Raw genomic sequence first — 24,438 nt, 5'->3', positions numbered from 1 at the left:
CTAGATTACTTGTAAGACTGAATGGAAGAAAGGCATTTTTGGAACTGGGAAATTACAAAATGATTAATAATAATTAATCACATGTTAATTATTAGAGGAAGGTGGAAGGCATAGAAAGGAAAACCTGGGAGGGAGGGATCTTTATTTTATTCCACTGTCCGCTCCGCCCCGCCCCCCCATACACTTTTTCTTTCTTTAAACATTGTGAGCTTCCTGAGGGAGGGCCCACACTTTCCCAAGTATTATGAACACTGGGTCTATCATGACCTAGTTCCTTTGAACCACAGTGATAATCCTAAAGATCGTCTGCCTTCTACAGACCCATCCCTAGCTACTTGCTCCTCTTTTGAGCGCCCCCTTTCCTCATCTTACATTATGGTGGAGTGTTCTAACCCCGCTACAGTGTAAGCAGGGCTGACGGAACCTTGACATAAGGGCGGGTGGGGTAAGTACAAGTGTCTGGGAGAACAGACAAGCATGGAATGACAAGCCTAGAGACAACCTGGGGGCCATTTCCCAGGTAGGTGCAGACCTGAACCCTGATCTGGGCCGGCTTTTCCTCCTACAGTATTAGGAATTCTCCTGTGTGGATGTTGGAGTGTGGGGGTGAGGTTCAAGGAACCCCGCTCTCTCACTTTCTCTAGTATCTATCAAGTGGGGGAGCCCCGGGGGGACAGTAGCCAAGTGGGTACCCGCACTCAGCAGCCACTAACACATATTTCTGGAATAAATGGATGGGTAGATGAAATACTTGTGCAATGGAAACTTCTTGTGGCTCCTCCCTGGCAAGAAGTATAATCCGTATAAACCCCGCCATCATTCGCAAATCCAAGGCTCGCGTCACTCTGCGCATTCCACGGAGGCCCCACCCACCTCCGGGCGCGGCCCCGCTCGGCGCGCTCCCTCGGCTCGGCTCGGCTCCGTAGCACTCGGGGACAGGCGGGGCCTTAGTCAAGTTCCGGGCCACAGTGCGCTTGCGCAGAAGGTGGTACGGGCTAGTGGGGGGGCGGAGCCTGCGGAGCTCAGGCGGCGGTGATAAGGGAAACAAGGAAAGGATCGGAATGGCAGTCAACTCTGGCTAAGTGGGGCAGCTTAGTGAGTGTTTGAAGTGTACGCAAAGAGAACATTTTGGGGACTGACCTGAGTTTACACTTTTACTGATTTTGCCTTTTTTTCAATTAAGCTTGGTGGTCAAGAGCTGGTGCTTTGCAGGTCGCGGTCTGTTCTGACACCGCGTGCCTCTGTGTGGCTTTGGGCAAGTTACCTGCCCGAGCTTCAGGGTCTATCTCTGTGAAATGGAGCTCACGGGACTTTTGTGAAGATGACATTAGACAGTGTGTGTAAAGTGCTCAGCACAGTGCCTTGCACAAAGGAAATGCCCAGTAACTGGTAAGTGCCGTTACTATCATGAACGTTAATAGCATAAGAATTATCATAACGTGTTTTTTTTGTGTGTGCCGGGATCTTTTGTATGCAACTATTATGCTGGTAGTCTTTGGGAAATATCAGAGAACATGAGCAGTAACAGGAAATTAAAGACTGGAAAATGTGCTGATTTTAGAAATGAGAAAAAAGTAGATCTTGAAAAATGGACTCTGGTAATCTTGACTTTTACTGAGCACCAATCAAACCCAGGATGGATCATATCAAAGGTAGTTTATGAGGGGAATTCCCTGGCGGTCCAGTGCTTAGGGCGCCGCGCTTTCACTGCAGAGGACGCAGGTTCGATTCCTGGCTGGGGAAATAAGATCTCCACAAGACACGCGGCCAAAAACAAGCAAAAAAAGGTAGTTTGAGAGCCTTTAGAAAAGGAACTAGTATGCACTATGAAGCAGTCTAAACTCTCTAAGAACAAATAAAGCAAGCCAGCTTAACCTTTTTGAATGGATAGTAAACTGATAGCTCAGTGGAAAAACTTTTTGTCTTTTCTGGACCTAAGTCATTTGAACAAAGGTCTCAGCCTGAGATGCTACCGCATTGTAAGCGCCTTTCTTGTCAGCGAGTCTCTTTCCATTTCTGACATAAATCTTACAAAAATAATTCTTTTAGCTACATAGGTAATATGTGAATACCTTTACATTGTAAAAAATTAAAAAACTAAAAATGAAGGGAAATTCCCCCAACATCTCCTCCCAATTCTATTCCCAACTCCACTCATCAGTTTACTGTGCATTTTGTTCAGATACTTCAAAATCTAGCCCTACCCTGACTTGTAGCAGTTAGGACCTTATTCTGCCAACTGAATACCCAACAAAAGGAAGCAGTTTATTAGTCTCATTCGAAAGGAAGCCCAGGGGTAGGAGTGCAGAGCCAGCAGGCTCTTTCTGTCTTGGTTTCACCATCCACAGGTTTGTCCTCATGGTCACAAGGTGATTGCTGCTTCTCTAAAGGTGAGTCCACATATTAGCAGGAAAGGACAAAAGCCATCTTGTGAAGTTTTATATTTTAATTCAAGAAAGGAAGCCTGCTGGGCTTCCCTGGTGGTGCAGTGGTTGAGAGTCCGCCTGCCGATGCAGGGGACACGGGTTCGTGCCTCGGTCCGGGAAGATCCCACATGCCGCGGAGCGGCTAGGCCTGTGAGCCATGGCCGCTGAGTCTGCGTGTCCGGAGCCTGTGCTCCGCAACGGGAGAGGCCACAACAGTGAGAGGCCCGCTTACCGCAAAAAAAAAAAAAGAAAAGAAAAGAAAGGAAGCCTACCAGAACGTCGTCTGCCTACAAGTCACTGGCCATACTGTATCACATGACCCCTCTATCAACAAGGGAGTCCAGGGAAGTAATTTACTTTTCAAGTATCTAAACTATAGAATGGCACAGTAAAAGCAAGTTGTAAATATCTTTTGGGTAACCGAATTTTCAGTGTCTGCCACAGAAATATAGAGTTTCCATAAATGAACTCACACTATATATGTTTTGCAACTTGCTAGTTTTCCTTGGCGATATGAATGAATTAGAACTTTCCACGGTGGTCTGTGTGAAACTTCCTTGGTTGCTTTAGCTGCTGCACAATACCCTCGTTTCATTATTCTAAGGCTCACTTTTTCATTCACATGTTATTATCTCTAAAATTAGTATGCATCTTACAATTGCTGTCAGCTAGGCAGCAGTAGTGATGTAGCTGTCATCACCTGCTGGAGATGCTTCAAAACTTGCAGAATGGATGTTAGCAGCCTGGAATATTGATGATCCTGAGTCTAAACATGATTCAGATGGTTCAGACTCTGAGAAGAAGATTTATATATACTTTAATCAATTTATTTGATTAATACTTTCATTTTAATGTATGCATGCGGATGATATGGAGTTAAAAATCCATGTCTTAAGTTTCACGTGGCCTTCTGAATAAGTATAAAATAAAAATTATAAATGATAAGAAAGCTTTATTTGTTTATTTTTAAAAATTTATTTTATTTATTTATTTTTGGCTGCATTGGGGCTTCGTTGCTGCGCGCAGGCTTTCTCTAGTTGCAGCGAGTGGGAGCTACTCTTCGTCGCAGTGTGCGGGCTTCTCATTATGGTGGCTACTCTGCTGTGGAGCACGGGCTCTAGGCGTGCGGTCTTCAGTAGTTGTGGCATTTGGGCTCAGTAGTTGTGTCTCGCGGGCTCTAGAGCGCAGGCTCAGTAGTTGTGGCACACGGGCTTAGTTGCTATGCGGGCTGTGGGATCTTCGAGGACCAAGGCTTGAACCTGTGTCCCCTGCATTGGCAGGTGGATTCTTAACCACTGTGCCACCAGGGAAGTCCCTGTGTCATAGTTTTATTAGGAGCATTTTTCTTTTTCAATGATACATAAAATAATGATGTCTATAATTATGACATCCTGAAGTCAATGAAATATGATGTACTACACTATGACTATTCCGTAGTTTAATCATTTTCTTATCAATAGGTGTTAAGTTTTCACTTTTTTTTTTCCAATAATGCTTCAGTAAACCGCTTTTCATGCCTTTTTTTCCATATGTGCAAATAGTATTTCTCAAGATTCCTAGAATTTCATATTTAAAAATTCTAATAGCTACTGTCCTCCCCCCAAATCCATAACTCCAGTCTAATACTGGGAAAAACTGAGGAGCATCCTATAAGATACCTGACTGATACTCCTCAAAATTGTCAAGGTTGGGACTTCCCTGGTGACGCAGTGGTTGAGAATCCGCCTGCCAATGCAGGGGACACAGGTTCGATCCCTGGTCCGGGAAGATCCCACATGCCACGGAGCAGCTAAGCCTGTGCACCACAACCACTGAGCCTGTGCACTAGAGCCCGTGAGCCACAGCTACTGAGCCTGCGTGCCACAACTACTGAAGCCCATGCACCTAGAGCCTGTGCTCCACAACAAGAGAAGACACCGCAATGAGAAGCCAGCGCACCACAACGAAGAGTAGCCCCTGCTTGCTGCAACTAGAGAAAGCCCATGTTCAACAATGAAGACCCAACACAGCCAAATAAATTTATTAAGAAAACATTTGTCAAGGTCACAGTGAACTAAAGATAGTACAGCGTTGCTATATACCTCCACGCTCTGTTTCTCGTATTGTTAACATCTCACTTAAGTATGGAACCTTTGTCACAATTAATGAACCAACACTGATACATTATTATTAACTAAAGCTTATACTGTATTCAGATTTCTTTAGTTTTTGCCTAATGTCCTTTTTCTATTGCAGGGTCCCATCCACAATAGCACATTATTATATTTAGTCGTCATGTCCCCTTATGATCCTCTTGGCTGTAAAGGTTTCCAGACTTTCCTTGTTTTTGATGTCCTTGTCATTTTAAGGAGTACTAGTTAGGTATTCTGTCCCCCAGTTGGGATTTACCTGGTGTTTTTCTCATCATTAGACTGGAGTTTTGGGTTTGGGGGAGGAAAACCACAGAGGTAAAGTGCCCTTCTTATCACCTCATTTCAAACCTATCAACATGACTTATCACTATTGATATTAATCTTGATCAGCTGGCTGAGGTAGTGTTTGTTTGGTTTATTCAGTATAAAGTTGCTCTTCCTTTTCTCCCTTTACATACTGTACTCATTGGAAGAGTCACTATGCACAGCCCACACTTAAGGAATGGGGAGTTATGCTGGAATTCTTTGGCGTGGCAGATTTATCTATTCTCCCTCATTTACTTATTTATTCAATCATATATGTATGGACTTATGATATTTATTTTATACTTTGGGTTCTAATTCAATACTACTTTATTTATATTATTGCTCAAATTGTTACAACTATGGCCAATGGTGATTTTTCAATTGGCTCCTGTGTCTCTTTGACACATCCCCATAACTGTGTGTGAATGTGTATGTGTGTGTGTGTGTGTGTGTGTGTGTGAGTGTGTGAGTGTGTATGTATGTAGTTTAGCTCTTCTTTATCTTCTGGCACTACAAAATTTTCCAGACTCATCTTGTATATTTCCTACCCTATTAATAGAACCAACCATTTCTCCAAGGAACCCTGGTTCCTTTTATTGGAGAATGGTATTAGAATCTAAGATCTGGGCATTCTGAGTGTAGAATTCTCTAGTTAAATGTATCAATCGTGCCTTGTATAGCTTTGCTTTTTGTATCTTATATAGGAAAGTATTATCGTTTTTGACGAAACGAACAAGATCTGTATATTATTATTATTTTTTTAAATTTATTTTTGGCTGTGTTGGATCTTCATTGCTGCATGCGGGCTTTCTCTAGTTGCAGTGAGTGGGGGCTACTCTTTATTGCGGTGCACGGGCTTCTTATTTCGGTGGCTTCTCTTGTTGCCAAGCATGGGCTCTTAGCACGGGGGCTCTAGAGCACAGGCTCAGTAGTTGTGGCGCATGGGCTTAGTTGCTCCGCGGCATGTGGGATCTTCCAGGACCAGGGCTTGAACCCGTGTCCCCTGCATTGGCAGGCGGATTCTTAACCACTGCGCCACCAGGGAAGCCCTCTATATATTATTTTAATACTTGTACAATTTTCTTTTACATGTAGCTTTAAAATTCATCTGGAATTTTAAAAATATGATGTAGAGTAGAAATGTTATTTCTTTGTAAATGGATAGCTAAGTATCTCAACCCCATTTGTGGACTAATCAATCCTTTCCATATAGTTTATACATATGATATTCCCACATGTCCAAGAATATGTTTGAGCTTTATTTTAGTCGTTGGATTTAGTTATCTATTCCTGTATAGCAACATGCAGGTTTAATTTATATGAGTTTATAGAATATTTTGTTATCTGGTAAGACAAGTCCCATCTCTGATCAAAAAAGTAAAATAAAACTTTCTTCACTATTCTTGAACATTTTCTCTTGCAGATGAATTTTAGAATCAACTTGTCAAATTCCATGAAAATGCTTTGGGGATTTTAATTGGTATGCACTGGACCCTCCTTTCTTATCTGGCTACAGAAGTGGTTCTCAAACCACTGGCTGTAAGAATTAACTCTAAGAACTAAGAAGAAATGTGAGAGCATAGAGCCTGTAGAGAGAAACAGGACTTTTTTAACACCAGGATTTTGACTCTGCTATTTTTGACTCAAGGACATTTTGAACACAAGTTTAAGAACATAAGAATATCAGTCGGAATTATACAATCATTCACAAATTTTTGTTGAGAATATATATTCTGGAGTCAATTCTATTACACTCATTTAATTCCTTGGCCAGTGAGCACAGTTAAATGATTTCCAAATTTTTACATTTCTATTTTACTGAAATTATAATTAATAGAATTAATAGGATCAATTCTTTTCTATGAAAATTTTCTATTTTAAATTTAATTGATTAGCTTTTCTGCCATTTTGAGTGCTAGTTTGTGAACAGTGTTTCTAGCAAGTCCTGTTTTCCCAAGTCAAGGTTAGCAGATCTGACATTTGCCACATGCAGTTTTAGCCTTTGTCAATTTTATTTTGCATTAATTATTTCTGCCAGAAATATTTATTATGAATTGGACAAAATACTGACATCTTATACTTAATTACTGATTAATTTATGAGAATGCTGTAAGCAAATCCTTTCAGATACTCCAGAAGAATAATATTTCTTTGTCATCTTTCATTGACTTATTGCTTTTTTAGCTTTGCCCATAGTAATACTAACTACTCATACTTACAGTAGAGTTAAGAGCAAGCTAACTCTTTGTTGGATCAAAATGTCCTTGGTGAGAATATGCCCAGGACTAAAATGTTGACCAGGTCTAAAACTGTGGAGTCAAAATGGCTGCGTAAAATAAAACAAAAGAAAAATAAGCAAACAAACACATCATACACTGCTTTGTCAGTCCTATGAAGTACCATAGTTTATTGAATTATTCCCTATTGATGGACTTTTGGGTTGCTTCCAGTGATTTTTCCCTTCTCTCCCTGCCCCTCCTCCTCTTTTTTTTTTTTTTTTTTTTTTGGATTTTTGGCCGCACCGCGGAGCATGTGGGATCACAGTTCCCCGAGCCCCAACCCCCTGCAGTAGAAGCGCAGTCTTAACCACTGGACCACTGGGGAAGTCCCCTCCCTCCCTCCCTTCCTCCCCTCCCTCCCTCCCTTCCTTTCCTCCCTCCTTTCTTTCTTTCTTTCCCTCCCCCTCTCCCTGTCCCTCTCCCTCTTCCTCTCCATCTCTCTTCCTTCGTCTCCTCCCTATACCTTACTTTGTTTTCCATTATCAAAGCTGCAATGAACATGCATGCCTCTTTGTAATCACAGGCAAATGTTTTTCTAGGAGAGGACCTAGAAGTGGAATTGTTGAGATAGAAATTTGATAGTGAAAAAAAGAGAGTAGTAGCATCTAATATTGAAGCTACAATTAGGGATCTAAACCAGACTCTTCATTTTTCAGACACTAAACCTCTTCCCCAAGATTTCACAGCCTATTAGTAGTAGCAAAGTAGGTCTAGAAATGTAGAACAGGGACTTCCCTCGTGGTCCAGTGGTAAAGAATACGCCTTACAATGCAGGGGACACGGGTTCGATCCCTGGTCAGGGAATTAAGATCCCACATGCTACAGGGCAACTAAGCCCCTGCACCACAACTACTGAGCCCATGTGCCTCAACTAGAGAGGCTGCATGCCGCAAACTACAGAGCCCATGTGCTCTGGAACCCACGTGCTGCAACTACAGAGCTCACGCACCCTGGAGCTTGCGCGCCACAACTAGAGAAGAGAAAACCCGCCCGCCACAACTAGAGAGAAGGCTGCGCGCTGCCACGAAAGAGCCCACATGGCACAACTAAGACCCAACACAGCCAAAGAATAAATAAATAAATAATAAATAAATAAATCTTAAAAAAAAAAGAAATGTAGAACAGTTTCAAGCAGCTCTATGAAAAGTAACACAGGCTTGTAGCAGTGTCTTCAGACATTTAAAAGGGGTTAGACCTCATGCAACTGTCGCAGCTGGTGGAACAGTCTATGTAGGCTGCTGTTGCCTCGAGTTTAGTGTTAGCCTGAAGTTGCTGTAGGTCAGCCAGATGGGCAGTTGGGAAGGAAAGCTGGATGTGGACAAGATCAAGGACAAACTAGAACCTTCCAGGGCAAATTTGGGCCCACAAAGAACACTGGGACACTCGAGGACAAACTGGAACCTGCCTCTTGCCCCAGCTGACATCATGACTGTGACCTTGTAAGAGACCCCAAGGCAGAACTGTTTAGATAAGCTGCTTCCTGACCCACAGAAACTGTGAGATAATACATGTTCATTGGTTTAAGCCTCTCAATTCTGGTAACTGGTTACACCACAGCGAGTAACTAATAAACCTAGATACTGATAGCGTGTTCACCAAAACCGCCTCAACATCAAATTGCCGTGGCACCAGCAGTACCAGTGGCCAGTAGCTTGCAAATCTAGCCACTTTAAAATAGACAGGGTGGGTCTCATGGAAAGGTAGAGTATAGGCATTTGAAACCCATGAGTTCTGGAATTTTCAAGCAGCCTGGATTTCATTCTGGCCCTGATAGCCCATCACTTTCTGACCTGGCACTCTTCTAGGTTGCTCCCTCAGCAGTAGCTTTTGGTCTCCTAATGACTCCACCTGTATGCTCTTGTTCAGCACTCCCAGCTCCTCACCCCTCATTCCTTCCCTGGACAGCTGGATCCTGTAAGTTGAGGCATTTTTGTTTTTCTCCATGCCCATGTCTTACAAAAGATATTTGGATCTATCTAGCCATGTGAATAATAGTCTGCCCTTCTCCAATTTAGGGAAGGGGATGTTCAGATAAAAAAATCAACTCTAGGACTTCCCTGGCGGCGCAGTGGTTGAGAGTCCGCCTGCCGATGCAGGGGACACGGGTTCGTGCCCCGGTCCAGGAAGACCCCACATGCCGCGGAGCGGCTAGGCCCGTGAGCCATGGCCGCTGAGTCTGCACGTCCGGAGCCTGTGCTCCGCAACGGGAGAGGCCACAACAGTGAGAGGCCCGCGTACCGCAAAAAAAAAAAAAAAACCCAAAAACAAAAAAATAAACTCTATGTACTTAGTGGTAAGCATCACTGCCAGCCTCTGAAGCTTCCTAAAAACTATCCTCCTGCTTGTCTGGTGTTTGATGTTATGTTTGAAGAGAAATGTGCAAAGAGACAGATTGTCTAGCAGCCAGAGCTTGCTTAACAGGATAGCTGTATCTTGGTGGGGTCACCATAGATTAAGGGCTATCCAGTCTTCTGTTATGTGATAATAACATTTATATAGGAACTACTAAAGTGATTTATATATGTAACTCATTCAGTCCTCTCAACAATTCTGTGATGTAGGTATTCTGCTTTATAAGATCATTCACCATCTTACCGTCACTAAGATTTTTCAGGAAAGTCTCAATTTCAAAAGTCTTGATCTGTTGTCATTAGCTATCCAAATGCTTCAGAAATTCTGAGATTTCAGTATTTGAACGATACCTCAGACTGTCTCTACCATTAGAGAGTGGATTGCAAATACTTTTTTTTTTTTTGGCCACAACACACAGCATGAGGGATCTTAGTTCCTAGACCAGGGATGGAACCCACGCCCGCTGTAGTGGAAGAGTGGAATCTTAACCACTGGACCGCCAGGGAAGTCCTTGCAAATACTTTTTATACTATTTATTCTGACATTTGGTTCAGAAAGTATGGTCATATTAATAGAATGATTTCAGTGCATCTACCCACCCATGCCAGCTTCTGGTGAATACCCCTACTCCCAGTCTCTGCTGTGTGGGGTGGTAATTTTTGTACCAGATGATACCTCCCTTCCATTTCATAACAGCTGATTGAGTTAAAGTGGACTTCTAGTCCAAAAGCAATCAATTCATAGGCTGCCAGCCTGCATCCTATCTTGCAGTGATGAGCTGGGCCAATCACATTTTTTTGTGTGGGTAAATATGAACCAAGAGGCGAGCAGGAGGTTTCTACCCTAGGCTGGGGAGTCCATGATGGCCAGGTGCAGGTGAGTAAGCAGAGGGAGCACGCTGAGAGGTAGGGAAGAAGGAGCATATATCCAGAGAGAGACAAAGGTGTAACAGGACAAAGAGGGAGACGGAGAAACAAAGAAAGTCAGAGGCAGAGACATAGAAAGACACACTGACCTCAAATGAGAGAGAGAAAAATTGGTTCCTAGTGGCTCTTAGGTTTCTGTGAGGTCCTACATAACTTGGGTTGTTCCTGTATTTCAAATTCACCTAAAATTCAATAAACACCTTTCACTTTAGCGAGTTTGAATGAATCTCTTCCAGGGCTTCCCTGGTGGCGCAGTGGTTGAGAGTCCGCCTGCCGATGCAGGGGACACGGGTTCATGCCCCGGTCCGGGAAGATCCCATATGCCGCGGAGCGGCTGGGCCCATGAGCCATGGCCGCTGAGCCTGCGCGTCCGGAGCCTGTGCTCCGCAACGGGAGAGGTCACAACAGTGAGAGGCCCGTGTACCGCAAAAAAAAAAAAAAAAAAAAAGTTGTAAAGAATGAATCTCTTCCTTGCCACTAAGAAAGCCTGATGAAAGTTGTCTCTAATGTCCATACTTAATTCAATTTTAGGGATTCTGGATCTGAGCAGTCAAAATGGTTGGATAAACTAAACCTCAATGTATTAAGAGAACTGTACTTTCTCAAAACTGTGGAGTATTCAGGTTGGATGATCAGTGCATTTTCTCTCCCTCAAGAAAACTTATGTAACAACCAACTCCTATGTCAAGTCTGCTTGGTGAGACTGGATCTGAACAAAGGAGAAACTGTTTTCAGAGTTATTCTCAACAAGCTATCAGGGTGCAATGCATCACTCACCTCCATCACTGGAATGGCCCTCCTGCTCTTGAGGAAGGGACAAGTCACACAGATGGGTTCTCTTGAAAGGCTTCCTTTTATTAGACTCTGTGTAGGCTCCACCCTTCTATTGACTCTTTCTACAGAGAAGTTATAGCAACTTTATTATTAATAATAATAGATAACATTTATTGAGTGTTTTCTATGTAACTTGCACTGTACTAAGCCTTTTATAAATACCTTACTGAATCCTCAAACAACCCTGTTAAGTACGTATTGTTACGTCACTTTACAGATAAGACTCAGGAGGGTTAAGAAGCTTGTCCAAGGGCAGGGAACAAGGAGGGAAATAAGGGAACAAGGAGAGAGCTGGGAGGGCAGTGACCACATTACACACATTACGAGATGCCCTTGTCACATTAGTTTTGGAGATAGTTTACTCTCTTTTATTTATTTATTTATTTATTTATGGCTGTGTTGGGTCTTCGTTTCTGTGCGAGGGCTTTCTCTAGTTGCAGCAAGTGGGGGCCACTCTTCATCGCGGTGCACGGGCCTCTCACTAGTGTACTCTCTTGATTTGAGGAGGAGACATGTGATTAGATAGGAGTTTCTGTTTCCTTAGCAGGATTTCTGCATGTGGCTCATGTCAACCATCATTATTTTAAATATTATTATTTTAAACAATAATAACAATACTCACAACATGCAGTAATAATAATGATGTTAATCATGTATTAAAGTCAAGACTAGAAGCTTTCATCACCCTGCCAGGTAAGTATCATTATTCTCACCTTAGAAATGAAAAACCTAAGATTCTAAGTGGTTAACTTAGTTCACAAACTATAATCAGTAAAGTCAGGATTCAGGCACCTGTCTGTCTGTTAAATTCATTGCTTTCTTTTCCCTCACTGTACCACCTGTCAATCAAATTTCCAATCTGAATTGACTATTTTCACACCCCAGTAGTTTTCCCTTGGCTGTATCCTCATTTTAGAAGGAAATCTTCATAGACATCTAACATGGGACTAGGGTGGAAGACTCAAAGTGGAAATGGTGTACTGCCTTGGGTTCCAGTGAGATGAGTGTCAGAAAGTTTGCCAATAGTAACTCTCTCGGGATGGTCTTAGTTTCCGAGTTCTCTGGACAATTTCAAAGCTTCTTGGACACCAGACAAATTATTGTTAAAATAATGAACAAGGAGTAGTATAACTCTAGGTTATAGTAAGGGTCTTTATTTTTATTGGTGCTTCTGACCCCTAGAAGTGTTTGGGTGTTTCTTTGTAGTCAAAAGACCTGGCTCAGCCTCTCAGCCTCTGAGCCAAGTGGGTCTGTGGGTCATGGGAGCTGGGAGGGTGGCAGTAGCCTCACATATAATCAAGACATTTTTACAAAATGAAAAAATAGCGAGTGTTGGTGAGGTGGTGGAGAATTTGGAACCCTCATACATTGCTGATGGGAATGTAAAATCATTCATTTAGCCACTATGGAAAATCTTTTTGGCAGTTCCTCGAAAAGTTAAACATAGAATTACCGTATGACCCAGCAAGCCCACTCCTAGGTATATACCCCAAAGAACTGAAAACAGATACACAAATACGTTTACAGGCATATTCAGCGCAGCACTATTCACAGTAGTCAAAGGGTGGAAATAACACAAATATCCATCAATGGATACATGTACAAACGCACTGTGGTATACATACAATTATTTAGCCATGAAAAGGAATGAGGTACTGACATGCTACAACCTGGATGAACCTTGAAAACATCATGCTAAGTGAAAGAAGCCAGACACAAAAGACTACATATTGTATGATTCCATTGATATGAAATGTCTAGAATGGCCAAATCCAGAGAGACAGAAAATAAATTAGTGGTTACCCCTGGTTGGGGAGGGGCGGGGATAGAGAGTGACTGCTTAATGGGGAGGGGGTTTCCTTTTGGGGTGATAAATGTTTCACAAGTAGAGATGATGTGGTTGCTTAACATTGTGAATGTAATAAACGCCACTGGGTTGTTGACTTTAAGGTGGTTATTTTTATGTTATGTGAATTTCACTCCGATTAGAACAACAGAAAGTTCAGCAGCCCTCTGTGCCCTTCTGAGCTTGGAATCTTCCCAATGGATACAGGGCAAAAGAAACACCTAGCCCCCATCCTTGTGGAGGCACTATAAAAGGTGCCTTGTCCTAGAGTGGCATCTGTCGTGCATTCATTCATCCGCGCACAAATTCCCACGTACTCAGCGCACAGTGTCTGAACCAGGTCCTGGGGTGCTGAGGGTAGTCTCTGCCCTCGAGGTGCGCAGCCTAGGGGGAGACATCCCGCAAATTAAAAAAACAAAACAAAACACAACTCCGTGATGAACCCAGCCAAGGAGCGTTGTCTACTCAAGTAGCAGGGTGTCCCGAAGGAAAAGGGGCCTTTCTCAGATAGGGGGTTTGGACTGGGCTATTTCGCGTCCATGGCCGCCAAATACCTTGCGACAAATACATTCTTTTGTTGTTCATGGAAATGAAACAGTTTTTCAAGTCCTTCAGGAGCTCGTCCGCAAAGGTGGGAAGAGGGAACTCACCACAAGAATGTCAGCCAGGAGGGAGAGGGGTGGGTAGGCGGAGGACCCCCTGCGCCCCGCCCCGAACCTCGGGGGAGGCCGGCCACCAGGGCTTGGGGAGGTGGGGACTGCGCGGGGCCGCGCTCCCGCCCTCCTCGGCGCCTGCGGACCCGCAGGCGGCGGGCGGCCCGCGAGGGGGCGGCGGCTCCCGGGCTTTGTGGCCGCTGCGCGCGTGGTGGGGCCTGACCGGCCGGGGGCGCGCCGCCGCCGCCCGGCGCTCCGCAGCCCGCGGCCCTCCCGGCCGCCCAGCCTGCGAGAGGAGCCGAGGCCGCCCGCGCTCGCATCCCGCCGGCCCCTCCCCCGATCGCCGTGGCCGCTGCGCCGCCGCTGCAGGTAGGACGCTGGCCCGCCGGGCGGGCCGCAGCGACGCGGGGGCGCGGGCGAGGGTCAGGCGGGAGGCTCGGGCCAGACGTGCGGGGGCCGCGCGGCCGGCAGGGCGGGCTTCCGGCCCAGGCGCCACGACCCCTGCCCCGCAGGCCCGGCTGCCACCTCCGCGCGCCGCGATGGGACTCGGTGAGTGGGGCCGGCCTGCGGCGTACAAAGCCCCACGGCGCGGACCTCGGGGAGATTCAGCGTCGCACCCGGGGTCGGGGGACTCTGGATTCCGGGAGTGGAGGAGCCGCTTGGGAGGAATCCAGATGACTCGCAGTGCCGGGGTCTCCCCATCCCGGGGTCCCCACTGTATGCCGGGCACTGTGCTCGCGCTTTTCCATACTCGTCTCCTTTAAGACCCCTTGTGTCCCTTACAGGGGTGTAATGGGAGGGGTCTCTCACCCAGAGGCTGAGGGCCGAACATCACATCGGTGCTCTCCTGACCTTGGGAAATCTCCTTTGCTCTGAGCCTTGGCTCCTGCTTCTGTAAATGGGGGTGAGATGGGGGGAGGGATGGTGGCAGGGGAGTGCGTCGTTTAATGCCTATCCCCAGGTGCTATTGTGAGAGATAATGTACGTAAATGATCATAGCTAAATATTGAGCACTTTCTATATACCAGGCCCTAGGTACCAAACAGTTGGCATGAGTTATCTAATTAAGTCATCACACTGGCGCTGTGATGTAGCTACTATAAATTGCACGAGTAATTTTTATTTAGGAGTAGGAAATAGAGAAGATTATTTAGTCTCCTTATTCTGATTCAGGAGATTGGGTGACTCTTAGGTATGGTAACATTTAAGATCACAGATGTTCCTGCAGTGTCAGGAGAGTGGTTATAGGATATATTTGTTACACATTTAAAACCGGGATGTAGGATAATATCAGGGCCAGGCGTGTGCATTTTAGTATGTCAGATAAGTCAATTGTGTTACCAAGGAAATTGTTGAATTCAAAAACATAGTTCCTGAGTTAGGACTGAGGACTGCTAGGGGAGTTTGGGGCCAGAGAGACAAGGGGTGGACGGGGAGGAGAAGGGAGGATTCTGAAGCTCTGGAAGAGGATATGGAGGAAGGGACCAGCGTCTACCACCCCAGCAGTTTTCTGGACCAGGATTCCATCCTGCCCTTAGAGACCAGGCATCCTGTCTGGGAGGAGAGAGGGGGAGGGATCCTGGGGTGAGATCAGTGAATTGTCTCTTATTATTCCCAGGACACCCCAAAAGTATTCAGATGGGTTGAGAGCCAGGGTGAGATCAGTGAATTGTCTCTTATTATTCCCAGGACACCCCAAAAGTATTCAGATGGGTTGAGAGCCAGGCCTCCTAAAATGTCATGGTCGCTTCTCATGATTCTTGAAATTCTTTTACTATGTTTGAGGCGATTGGGATGCTCAACAACCCTGAAGATTGGTAAGGTGCTTCAAATATCAGTACAAAGACAGAACTGATGTAATGAAGGAGTGTGTTTGAATACAGTTCCCTTGGTTAGAGAAGCAATGGGCCTGAGGAGATTATTTTGGGGTTCAGTTTGAAATGGGGAGAACTGGAAGGCTTTGGACCCTGAACAAGGAAGAGAAAGGCAGGAAGGGCCAGGCATTGCACCCAGGAGCAGGGGGTAGAAGGAGAGCTGAGGACCCACAACACCATCTGAAGAACACCCACCCGGCCCGCTAGTGCTTGGCTACCCAGAAGGCACCCCTTCCTCTCCCGACTGTGACCGTGTCTTACTTGAGTGTTGTTTAAGGTCGGGGCTGAACTCGGGCTGACTTTTCTCCTGAGTGAGCAGGAAAGGCTTCTTAGAGAAGGGTTGTTTTAAAACCAGGACTTGAAGGAGGGGGTGTTTGGGCACATAGTGATGGTGAAAGTAGGGAGCCGTGTGCCTAGTAAAGAAGAGTAGCTGCTTTGGAGAGACAGACAGTGGGAGGTTCGAATCCTAGGTCTGCTATTTCTCCGCCATGTAATTTTTTGGTGAGGATTAAAGAATGTTTTTTCAAATGCCTGGTAGGGAGCTCAACAAGCACTAGGACTTTTTTCCCTGTCCATGGTGACAGTTGTTTAATTCTTGTCTGCTGAGCACCAGTCTTATGCTGAGTCATATGCTTCATGCCTGGGAGAGAGATGAGTCAGAAATTATGTGTTTCCCTTAGGAATTTCCCAGCCTAGTGAGGGAGATGGACACAATGAGCAAATCACAGAAAATATGGGAAGTACAATCATATACAACTGGCAGTGAGCTCAGAGAAGAGTAACTCGTTCATTCTGGATAGAATACTCAGGGTTAATCTACCTCTTTAACGAGATTTAACAAGATGAGACGTTATCATAGAGGTTTTGAATGCTACACAAATTCCTAACTTCTATCTTTTTTACCTCTGTCTTGTCTTTGCCCTGATACCCTCTCTCTTAAAAAAAAATCTAGTTGCAGTGTGTACGTAGTTTGTAAACTGCCTCAAACTCATTTTAGGAGGAAGCTGTTATAAATAAAATAAACATAATAGCCTGGGTATTAGTTGAGGAAGGCTTCACAAAAATTTCATGAGAGTTGGACTTAAGGGTTAAAGATGAGCCCTTGGTGGATCTTGGGGTAAAGAATTCCAGCCAGAGGAGGCCCCATGTCTAGAGGCATGAGAACACAGTAAGTTTAAGGGCACGAAGGTGAGTTTGGTCTGGCCGGGTTGAAACATACATGGAAAGGGTGGTTTGGGGTGGGGTAGAGGGGGCACTGTAATTGGGGCCAAATCTGGAAAGGCCTTGAATGCCTTGTGAGCAGTTTGGACTTTATTGCTTAGGCAGTGGGGGAAATGTCAGAGGTTTACACGCAGGACTGTGGCATCATCACTGTGTTTAAGGAAGATCCCTCTGGTGGCTGTGTGGAAGAGGAGCTGGAAGTTTGGGAGATCATTTTGGGAGACTAGGGCTTACCTTGGACATAGGCAATGAGGATGGGAGCAGAGAGAAGAGATATTGAGGTAAAATATGTAGTAGTGGTAAATGTGATGAGTGGTACCATGTGATTGAAGAGCACGCTGAGGTTTCTGCTTTGAGCCAAGTTAGTGTGGCTGAAATTATCAGAAATCAGGAGGTCTGGGGGTAGAGGAATAATTCGTTTGCTTTTGGAGGTTTCTGAGGTACCCATAATGGACAGCTAGATAGAGGTGGCTAGGAGACAATTGGAAATGTGTGTGGTGCTGAGGAGAGAAGATGGGGCTGGAGAGAGGTTCTCCCTGACACCCCTACTTTCTTTTGAACAAACACCGAGAGTCAACTGTGTGCTCAAGATACAAGTAAAATGTAGTTCCGTGCCTCAGGAGCTCAGATAGAGGAGCCCCTCAAGGGTATGGATAGATTGCAGTACAGAGTAATTCTGAGGGCTGCAGGAAAAGGTAAATGCTTGAGACCCTGGGCCCAGAGATTTTTTTTGGTTTTTTTAATAAATTATTTTTTATTTGTGGCGTGCAGGCTCAGTAGTTGTGGCTCGCGGGCTTAGTTGCTTCATGGCATGTGGAATCTTCTCAGACCAGGGCTTGAACTTGTGTCCCCCGCATTGGCAGGCGGATTCTTAACCACTGTGCCACAAGTCCGGGCCCAGAGATTTGAGAGCCGTTGATGCTGAAGTGGTGGGCCTAGAGGAGAGAGTCCTCACAGACAAGAAGCAGCCTGGAGCAGGAACACCTACATAAGGGGACCTTCTGTATTGCAAAAGCACTTTCTGTGGAGGGTACTTTAATAATGACTCCAAGGGGGCTTCCCTGGTGGCGTAGTGGTTGAGAGTCCACCTGCCGATGCAGGGGACGCGGGTTCGTGCCCCGGTCCGGGAAGATGCCGCGGAGCGGCTAGGCCCGTGAACCATGGCCGCTGAGCCTGCGCGTCCGGAGCCTGTGCTCCTCAACGGGAGAGGCCACAACAGTGAGAGGCCCGTGTATCGCAAAAAATAAAGAAAAAAATAATAATAATGACTCCAAGGGAATTTTAGGGAGACTGGGATGGGAGTGGGGAGATGGATTAGGAAGGAGCAGTGGGGGAGGGGAAGGAAGGGGTCAGGACCTTTAGGAACCTGCCTCTGGTTCACAGAGGGAACTGTGAGGGAGGGGGGAGCTCTTGCCTTAAACACAAGGCTGGTTCTGCTCACAGTCACCCTCAGAAGCAGATGGTAAAAATAAACACTTCCCAGTTACTTGGCTGCCTCGAGTGGGTGGCGAAGGGAAAGGGGAGGGAGAGCACCGGAGGAAGCAAATTTAGTGCTAGATTTAGACTGGAAGCTCCCCTAAAGGAAAGATAGAAGACAGAGAGGGTGCAGGTGAGTGGCCATCCTGAGTAGACAGGTCTGAACATGTGAGAGCAGGTACACAGCCAGGTGTGCACGGGGACAGTAATGTTTGACTGTTCCTACCTCTGCGTCAAATGAAATCATGAAGGCATCATAGCTGTAGAAATTTGTTGTATCATGTTGTAAAAAATTTGGCATACAACAGTATTTACAAGAAGAAGCCAGGAAATGATTTTTGTTATGAGAAATCCTTTATAGAGGAAGAAATTTAAGATAGTAGAACATCTAGATATAATTAGTAAAAAATGCGAATGGCAAGCAGGTTAGTTTCAACATATATTCCACAAATATTTATGGAGTACCTTCTGTGTACCAGGTGGTCTTCAAGGAGCTGGGGCTACAGTAGTGAAAGAGAGATCCCATCACCTGCTTTAGATGTTTCACTTGGAACTACTTAACCTATAGAGTTAAACCTGGGCGTGGGCCTTAAATCCTCTGAAGTGCTGAGATCACTTTATTCTGTGGCAATATTCTCTTACTTTGGCTAGTAGCTCCACTAGCCTCATAAATAATCAGAAAATACCATCTATGCGTCTTTGGCAGAGAACTGTGGAAATCAGGTTGTAGAAAAACCATTGTAGCAGCAGTGCTAGTAATGGACTGCCAGCACCGGATGGGGCTTTAGAGAACACCCATGGCAGCTTTATTTTTTAGAGATGAGGAATCAACAGTCAGGGAGGAAAGGGGACTTGCCTGACGTCACAGAGTGAGTGTCAGTGTTGAGAGCAGTGCCCTCGAGTTTTCCATTGGGAGAGTGGGGAAGGCTTGATGGTACCTAGCAAAAGGGCATCTTGATGACAGGAGGGTTCCAGAGAAGAGAGGGGGGAGGGGTTGAAAACAAATAATGAAGCTTCGCTTTTAGGCCCTCCTCTGTTACTGGGACCCCAGGAACCCCCGTAGTTTGCTCTAAGCCTAAGTTTCCTCATCTGTAAAATGAGAGGATTGGACTGAAGTCCTGTTTTAGTTATAACATGTTAGGATCTATGTTGTTTCCAAAAGAAGTTGTTTTGGGGGATGTGGAGTCAGGAGACAGAGTCAACAGACCAGGATAGGAAATAGGCTTTCATCTCTTTAGAGCAAACTGATCACCCATAGCCTGTGGCCAGGCCTCCCTTCAGGGATTGGCTGCCACATTTCCTGCAGCTTACTCACCAATTCTGTGTTTGTCCCTTCTTTCAGTCTTTACAAAGTGGCCCTGCTTTGTTCTAATGCTAATTCTATTTCCAGTCTATTCTGATAGGAATTAAGGTCCTTATTCTAAATCCCACCCAATCCTGGAGTAACATCCCTGGGCACATCTCTGTGACTGTGCTTATCACACTGCCTTGTCACCAGCCCATCCACAGTACACTGTGTTGTGATATGTCTTCGCTGGACTGTGGTCTCCTGGATCTTAAGGAATACCCCTCCCTCCAGTACCTGCGCATGTAGGTGCTCTAGGTGCTTGTTTAATCCTCCTGTATCCTCTTTGCCTCTACTTTCTCTTGATCCCCCACCGTAGTGTGGACACACACACGTCCTGGTCATTTCTCACTTTGAAACAGTCCCTGGCATGCACCGCCTCCTTTCCATTAACATCACCACCACTCAGAATCCAGGTCCTTTCTTATCAATTATTTATCTGAATGATCTCCTTCAGCCCTCTCTGTTCATATCCTATACATTCTTAAAGATCTAGCTCAAATGTCCTCTTGTTCATGAAGAGTGCAAATTAGCCTCTTCTCTCCTCTGAGCACCCAGGGTGCTTTGTCCTCTGTTATGGTGTCCATTCATTGTACCTCTCCTTTTGGTTGTCAGTTTCTGTGTGCCAATGCTCCTTCAGCTTGTCTTTGTATCTCCCACATACTCTAGGACAGTACTGAGCCTTTGGCAGGAGTCCATTACATATTTGTTGAATTGTATGTCTATGAATAAAAGAGCCAATAAGTATTTGAGTATATGCTGTATTTAGACCACTGTTCTACTTTTGGAAGCAGTTCAGTATGGGTGAGAGGGGTGCAAAGAACTAAAATTTATTGAAGATCTAGTCTGTGCTTCTTTACTCCCATTGCAGGATAGTTGTGTAGAGGGAATAAAGCAGAGTAGGGAGTATTAACCCTGTTTTACAGAAGAAGCATTAGAGGTTAATTGACTTGCCCAAAGTCACACAGCTAGGTGAGTGCTGAATTCAGGATTTGAGCCCAGGTTCTCTGCATCCACTGTCTTGGTTATTTCACTTCACTTTAAGAGCAGTAGTGCATTAATATCCTAATATCTGTCTGAGATCTCAGTGTCACAGATTTTTAGTCATGGTTCCCATCCTGAGTGTTGACTTCAAAGAACTCCCTTTTCTACAAATAGCAGTAGAAGTAAAATCTGGCCAACTTTCTCTGGTCTTTGCTCAGATTTTAGGACTTAGTTTGACCCTTGGTGGACTTAAAATATCATTAGGTGATGTGTTAGTCAGCTTGGCCTGCCATAATAAAAGACCACAGACTGGGAGGCTTAAACAACAGAAATTTATTTCTCACAGTTCTGGAAGCTAAGAAGTCCAGATCAAGGTGCCGGCAAGGTAGGTTTCATTCTGAGGGCTCTTCTCTTGGCTTGTAGGTGGCTGCCATCTCTCTGTGTGCTCACATGGCCTCTTTGTAAGCCCTGGGGTTAGTGCGGGGAGGGGCAAGCTCTCTGTTGTCTTTTCTTCTAAGGGCACTAATCCTCTTGAACCAGGGCCCCATCCTTAGGACCACATTTAATCTTACTTCCTTCCTTAAAAGCCTAATCTCCAGATACAGTCACCCTGGGAGTTAGGGTTGCAGCAAATGAATTTTTTTGGGAGGGGAGGATACAAACATTCAGTCCCCTAACTGATGGATTTTTAAGGTGCATATTAAATGTACTTATTACAATCTTCCGGTGGTTTAGTCAATGTTAGTGTTTTGGGAATTGTGCTGATTATTTCCTCTTTGTTCTTTTATGGTATTAGAATCCTGCTATTTTATTTAGTCTTGTCTATGGGTCTTTGCTTAGCCCAAGAGGAACTTCCATTGCATTTGGATTTTGCTATTTTATTTGACCATTTTTACTTTAATGCAGCTTTTTGGTGTACTGATTGTTTTACCATGTATGATACTCATTCTGTGCATGGTAGACAGTTTTATGACTAAATCAAAATACATTCATTCATTAAATCTTGCTGAGGCTCACTGTGGGGTCTCTGGGCTGCTTGTTGTTCTACAACCACGCATAAGAACAGGTAGCACTCTGTCTAGCAGAACAGCAGCCAAAAAAGATGATCCGTACAGAGGGGAGTTGGAGTTCCCTACAAGGGAAGGGCAGTTTCTAATAAAGGCTAATGTAGCAGAGAAGGCTTGTTGTGTTGTCATCTATAACCAGTTATGGACGTTCCTAAGCAGTTTTAAGCTATAATGTGCTTTCTAGCCTCGAAGTTTCTATTAACAAGCTTCTCTTGGAGATCTCTTTCTTTGGGAAGTGTTTGTTTACTTAGGACTGTCAGGTGCTCAAGCAGAATGTCAGCATCCAGTTCCCCTTGAGGTGTGGACCATTTTAAAGCTCCATGTTATTGCTACAGTTACTTTTCAAACATACATTCTTAGCAGATCAACAGTGGAAATTATTTCAGAACCCTAGTTAGAGTGAGAGGGGTGCATCTGGGTTGGGGTGGGGAGCTGTGGACCCTAGGTTTGAGACCTAGAAGGGTGGAGGTGATGGGAGTGGGGAAGGGAGGGGAGGAGCCAACAAATAGAGATGACAGAAGCAGGCACAGCTCTTCCTAGGTTGTCCCTGCTGACAATCAGATTGCTAATTGATATGTAATTTGAGCTGGGGCACTAGAGGCTGTCACTAGGTCTGAAAGAAGAGGGCTAAGCAGATCAGAGAGCAGCCTGGGCTTGGAGTCAGACCTGGGTTTGAATCCTAGCGCTGCTACTATTTGTGTGATCACCGGCAAGTTACGGAGCCTCACTTTTCTGATCCAGGAAATAGGAAAAATAATTGGTTTAGTGGGGATAAACAGCCTGCTTCAGGAGGCTGTTGGGAATCCACAGGGGACCTTTGGGGGGTACACTGTCTCACACCAGAATCCCTTTATAGCCCGGAAGGATGCAACCACATGGCCAAGGGAGGCCTGCTGTTCTACAAAATTAAGCAAAGTAAATTGGTAACTTGGATTTACTTAGCTAGTGATTAAATAATAGTTTAATTAATAGGCTATTGATGGTCCCCAGGTGTTGGTAATTCTGAGTATTTGCTTTTGAGAGCAGTTGTATAATTTCTTCTGGTATTTCTGATACTTTCATAAAGCTTTGTGGGGTTTTTTTTTTGTTGTTTTTTGTTTTTTTTAACAGTGTAACAAATGATGCTCTCAGGGGCTATTTTTGGGAAGATTAAATGATATAGTGCATATTAAGCAGTTAGTATTGTGTCAAACTCACAGTAAAGGCTCAATAAAAATTATCTGCTGGGGCTTCCCTGGTGGCACAGTGGTTGAGAGTCCGCCTGCCGATGCAGGGGCCACGGGTTTGTGCCCCGGTCCGGGAAGATCCCACATGCCGCGGAGCCACTGGGCCCGTGAGCCATGGCCGCGGAGCCTGCGCTCCACAACGGGAGAGGCCACAACAGTGAGGGGCCTGCGTACCGCAAAAAAAAAAAAAAAAAAAAAAAAAAATCTGCTATTGTAATTATTGCTCTTATTAGAGACTTAACTGGCCACACTTAGGTTAAGATCCTTATGAATTTAGACAACCCCCAGCCCACCACCACCTGGTGGCAGTTAGTGGTACTGCACACATTGTGAGGAAGAATTATTAAATTGCTTGGAACTAATTCCATGTAGTTTCATTTCCACTAAGTATCAAAGGAACTTTGTGCAGGCAGAGTATGGCTTATTTGCCGAGAGCTGCAATTCATATATCACTAAACAATGAAGGGACATTTTTTCACTTCCATAGTTGGCATAGATTTAAAAAATGTTAACAACAGAAGTCAATGAAGTGGGCATGTCAATTAGTACACCATTTCTGGAGGGCAGATGGTGATGGAACAAAAGTCTTGAGTGTTTTTATATTTTGTGGCAACCATTCCTCTTCTGGGAATTTATCTTGAAATAATCAAGGATATAAAAAATATTTATTTAAAAAGAAAAAAATATATAATGTATAAAATAGCATTAATATATAATGTATAAAATAGCATTACCTTTAACAGAATGAAACAGGGAACAATCCCTTTTTCATTTGTGAATCAGAGTCCCAATCCTTATAACAGTGATTTTTAATTTTTATTTATTTATTTTTTTTGCGGTACGCGGGCCTCTCACTGTTGTGGCCTCTCCCGCTGCGGAGCACAGGCTCCGGACGCGCAGGCTCAGCTGCCATGGCTCACGGGCCTAGCTGCTCCGCGGCATATGGGATCTTCCCGGAGCAGGGCACGAACCTGTGTCCCGTGCATCGACAGGCGGACTCTCAACCACTGCGCCACCAGGGAAGCCCCAGCAGTGATTCCTAAAAAGAGCGGGTAGACATCTTCTGGGGGCAGAAGAATTGGGATGGGCTTCAGATCAGAATCTGCTCTGGGGGCTGTGTAGTTTAAGAACATTCATTTAGTATACCTATTGATTTCATAATAAAAACTATAGAATATAAAGTTGAACGTAGTCATCTTGGCAGATAGAGATCATATAGAAGAGATATATTATAGGGAGGGTGTGTTAATAAATTTCAGTTTGGGAACGCTGATTTATAGGAAATAGGAGTATTGATGAAGGCAAAAATTAATTTTGGACTTTTGGGGAAGAAGGGGCCTGGATTGGATCATTGTAGGAACATTAGAGCAACATGACTGAAGCGTAGGCCTGATAATTTAGGGGTACAGGGACACATCTCCAAAGATAAATTCCCCCTCATTTCTCTTTTCCCAAGACCTGAGGGCCAAACCACCTTTGACTTGTCTAAAT

At 44.8% G+C, this 24,438-nt stretch overlaps 2 protein-coding genes across 4 annotated transcripts in view; one reads left to right on the top strand and one right to left on the bottom strand.

The window, feature by feature from the left end:
* The first annotated feature begins 1,039 nt into the window (after positions 1-1,039).
* The window catches only part of MSANTD3 (Myb/SANT DNA binding domain containing 3), a 36,193-nt gene continuing 12,794 nt past the window's right edge, over positions 1,040-24,438 (top strand). The window contains exons 1-2 of one of the 3 annotated variants that reach the window (XM_060014427.1): positions 1,040-1,095; positions 1,184-1,389. The gene's annotated coding sequence lies outside the window, so the exon portion shown is untranslated. Of the gene's footprint in view, positions 1,390-13,976; positions 14,124-24,438 lie in introns of those variants that run through there. The other 2 variants (XM_060014426.1, XM_060014424.1) reach the window with 2 other exon arrangements.
* Positions 13,402-14,074, bottom strand: LOC138414107 (kelch domain-containing protein 7B-like). The gene is made up of 2 exons (XM_069540762.1): positions 13,752-14,074; positions 13,402-13,485 (listed from the first exon to the last, which is right to left on the bottom strand). Exons 1-2 carry the CDS (start codon positions 14,072-14,074, stop codon positions 13,419-13,421), a joined length of 390 nt encoding a protein of 129 aa, XP_069396863.1. The 3' UTR covers positions 13,402-13,418.

The sequence above is a fragment of the Delphinus delphis genome, chromosome 6 (genome assembly GCF_949987515.2).
Source record: "Delphinus delphis chromosome 6, mDelDel1.2, whole genome shotgun sequence".
Lineage (NCBI taxonomy): Eukaryota > Metazoa > Chordata > Mammalia > Artiodactyla > Delphinidae > Delphinus > Delphinus delphis.
The sequence above is the reverse complement of the archived record's forward strand: the minus strand, read 5'-3'. Positions and strand labels throughout refer to the sequence as shown.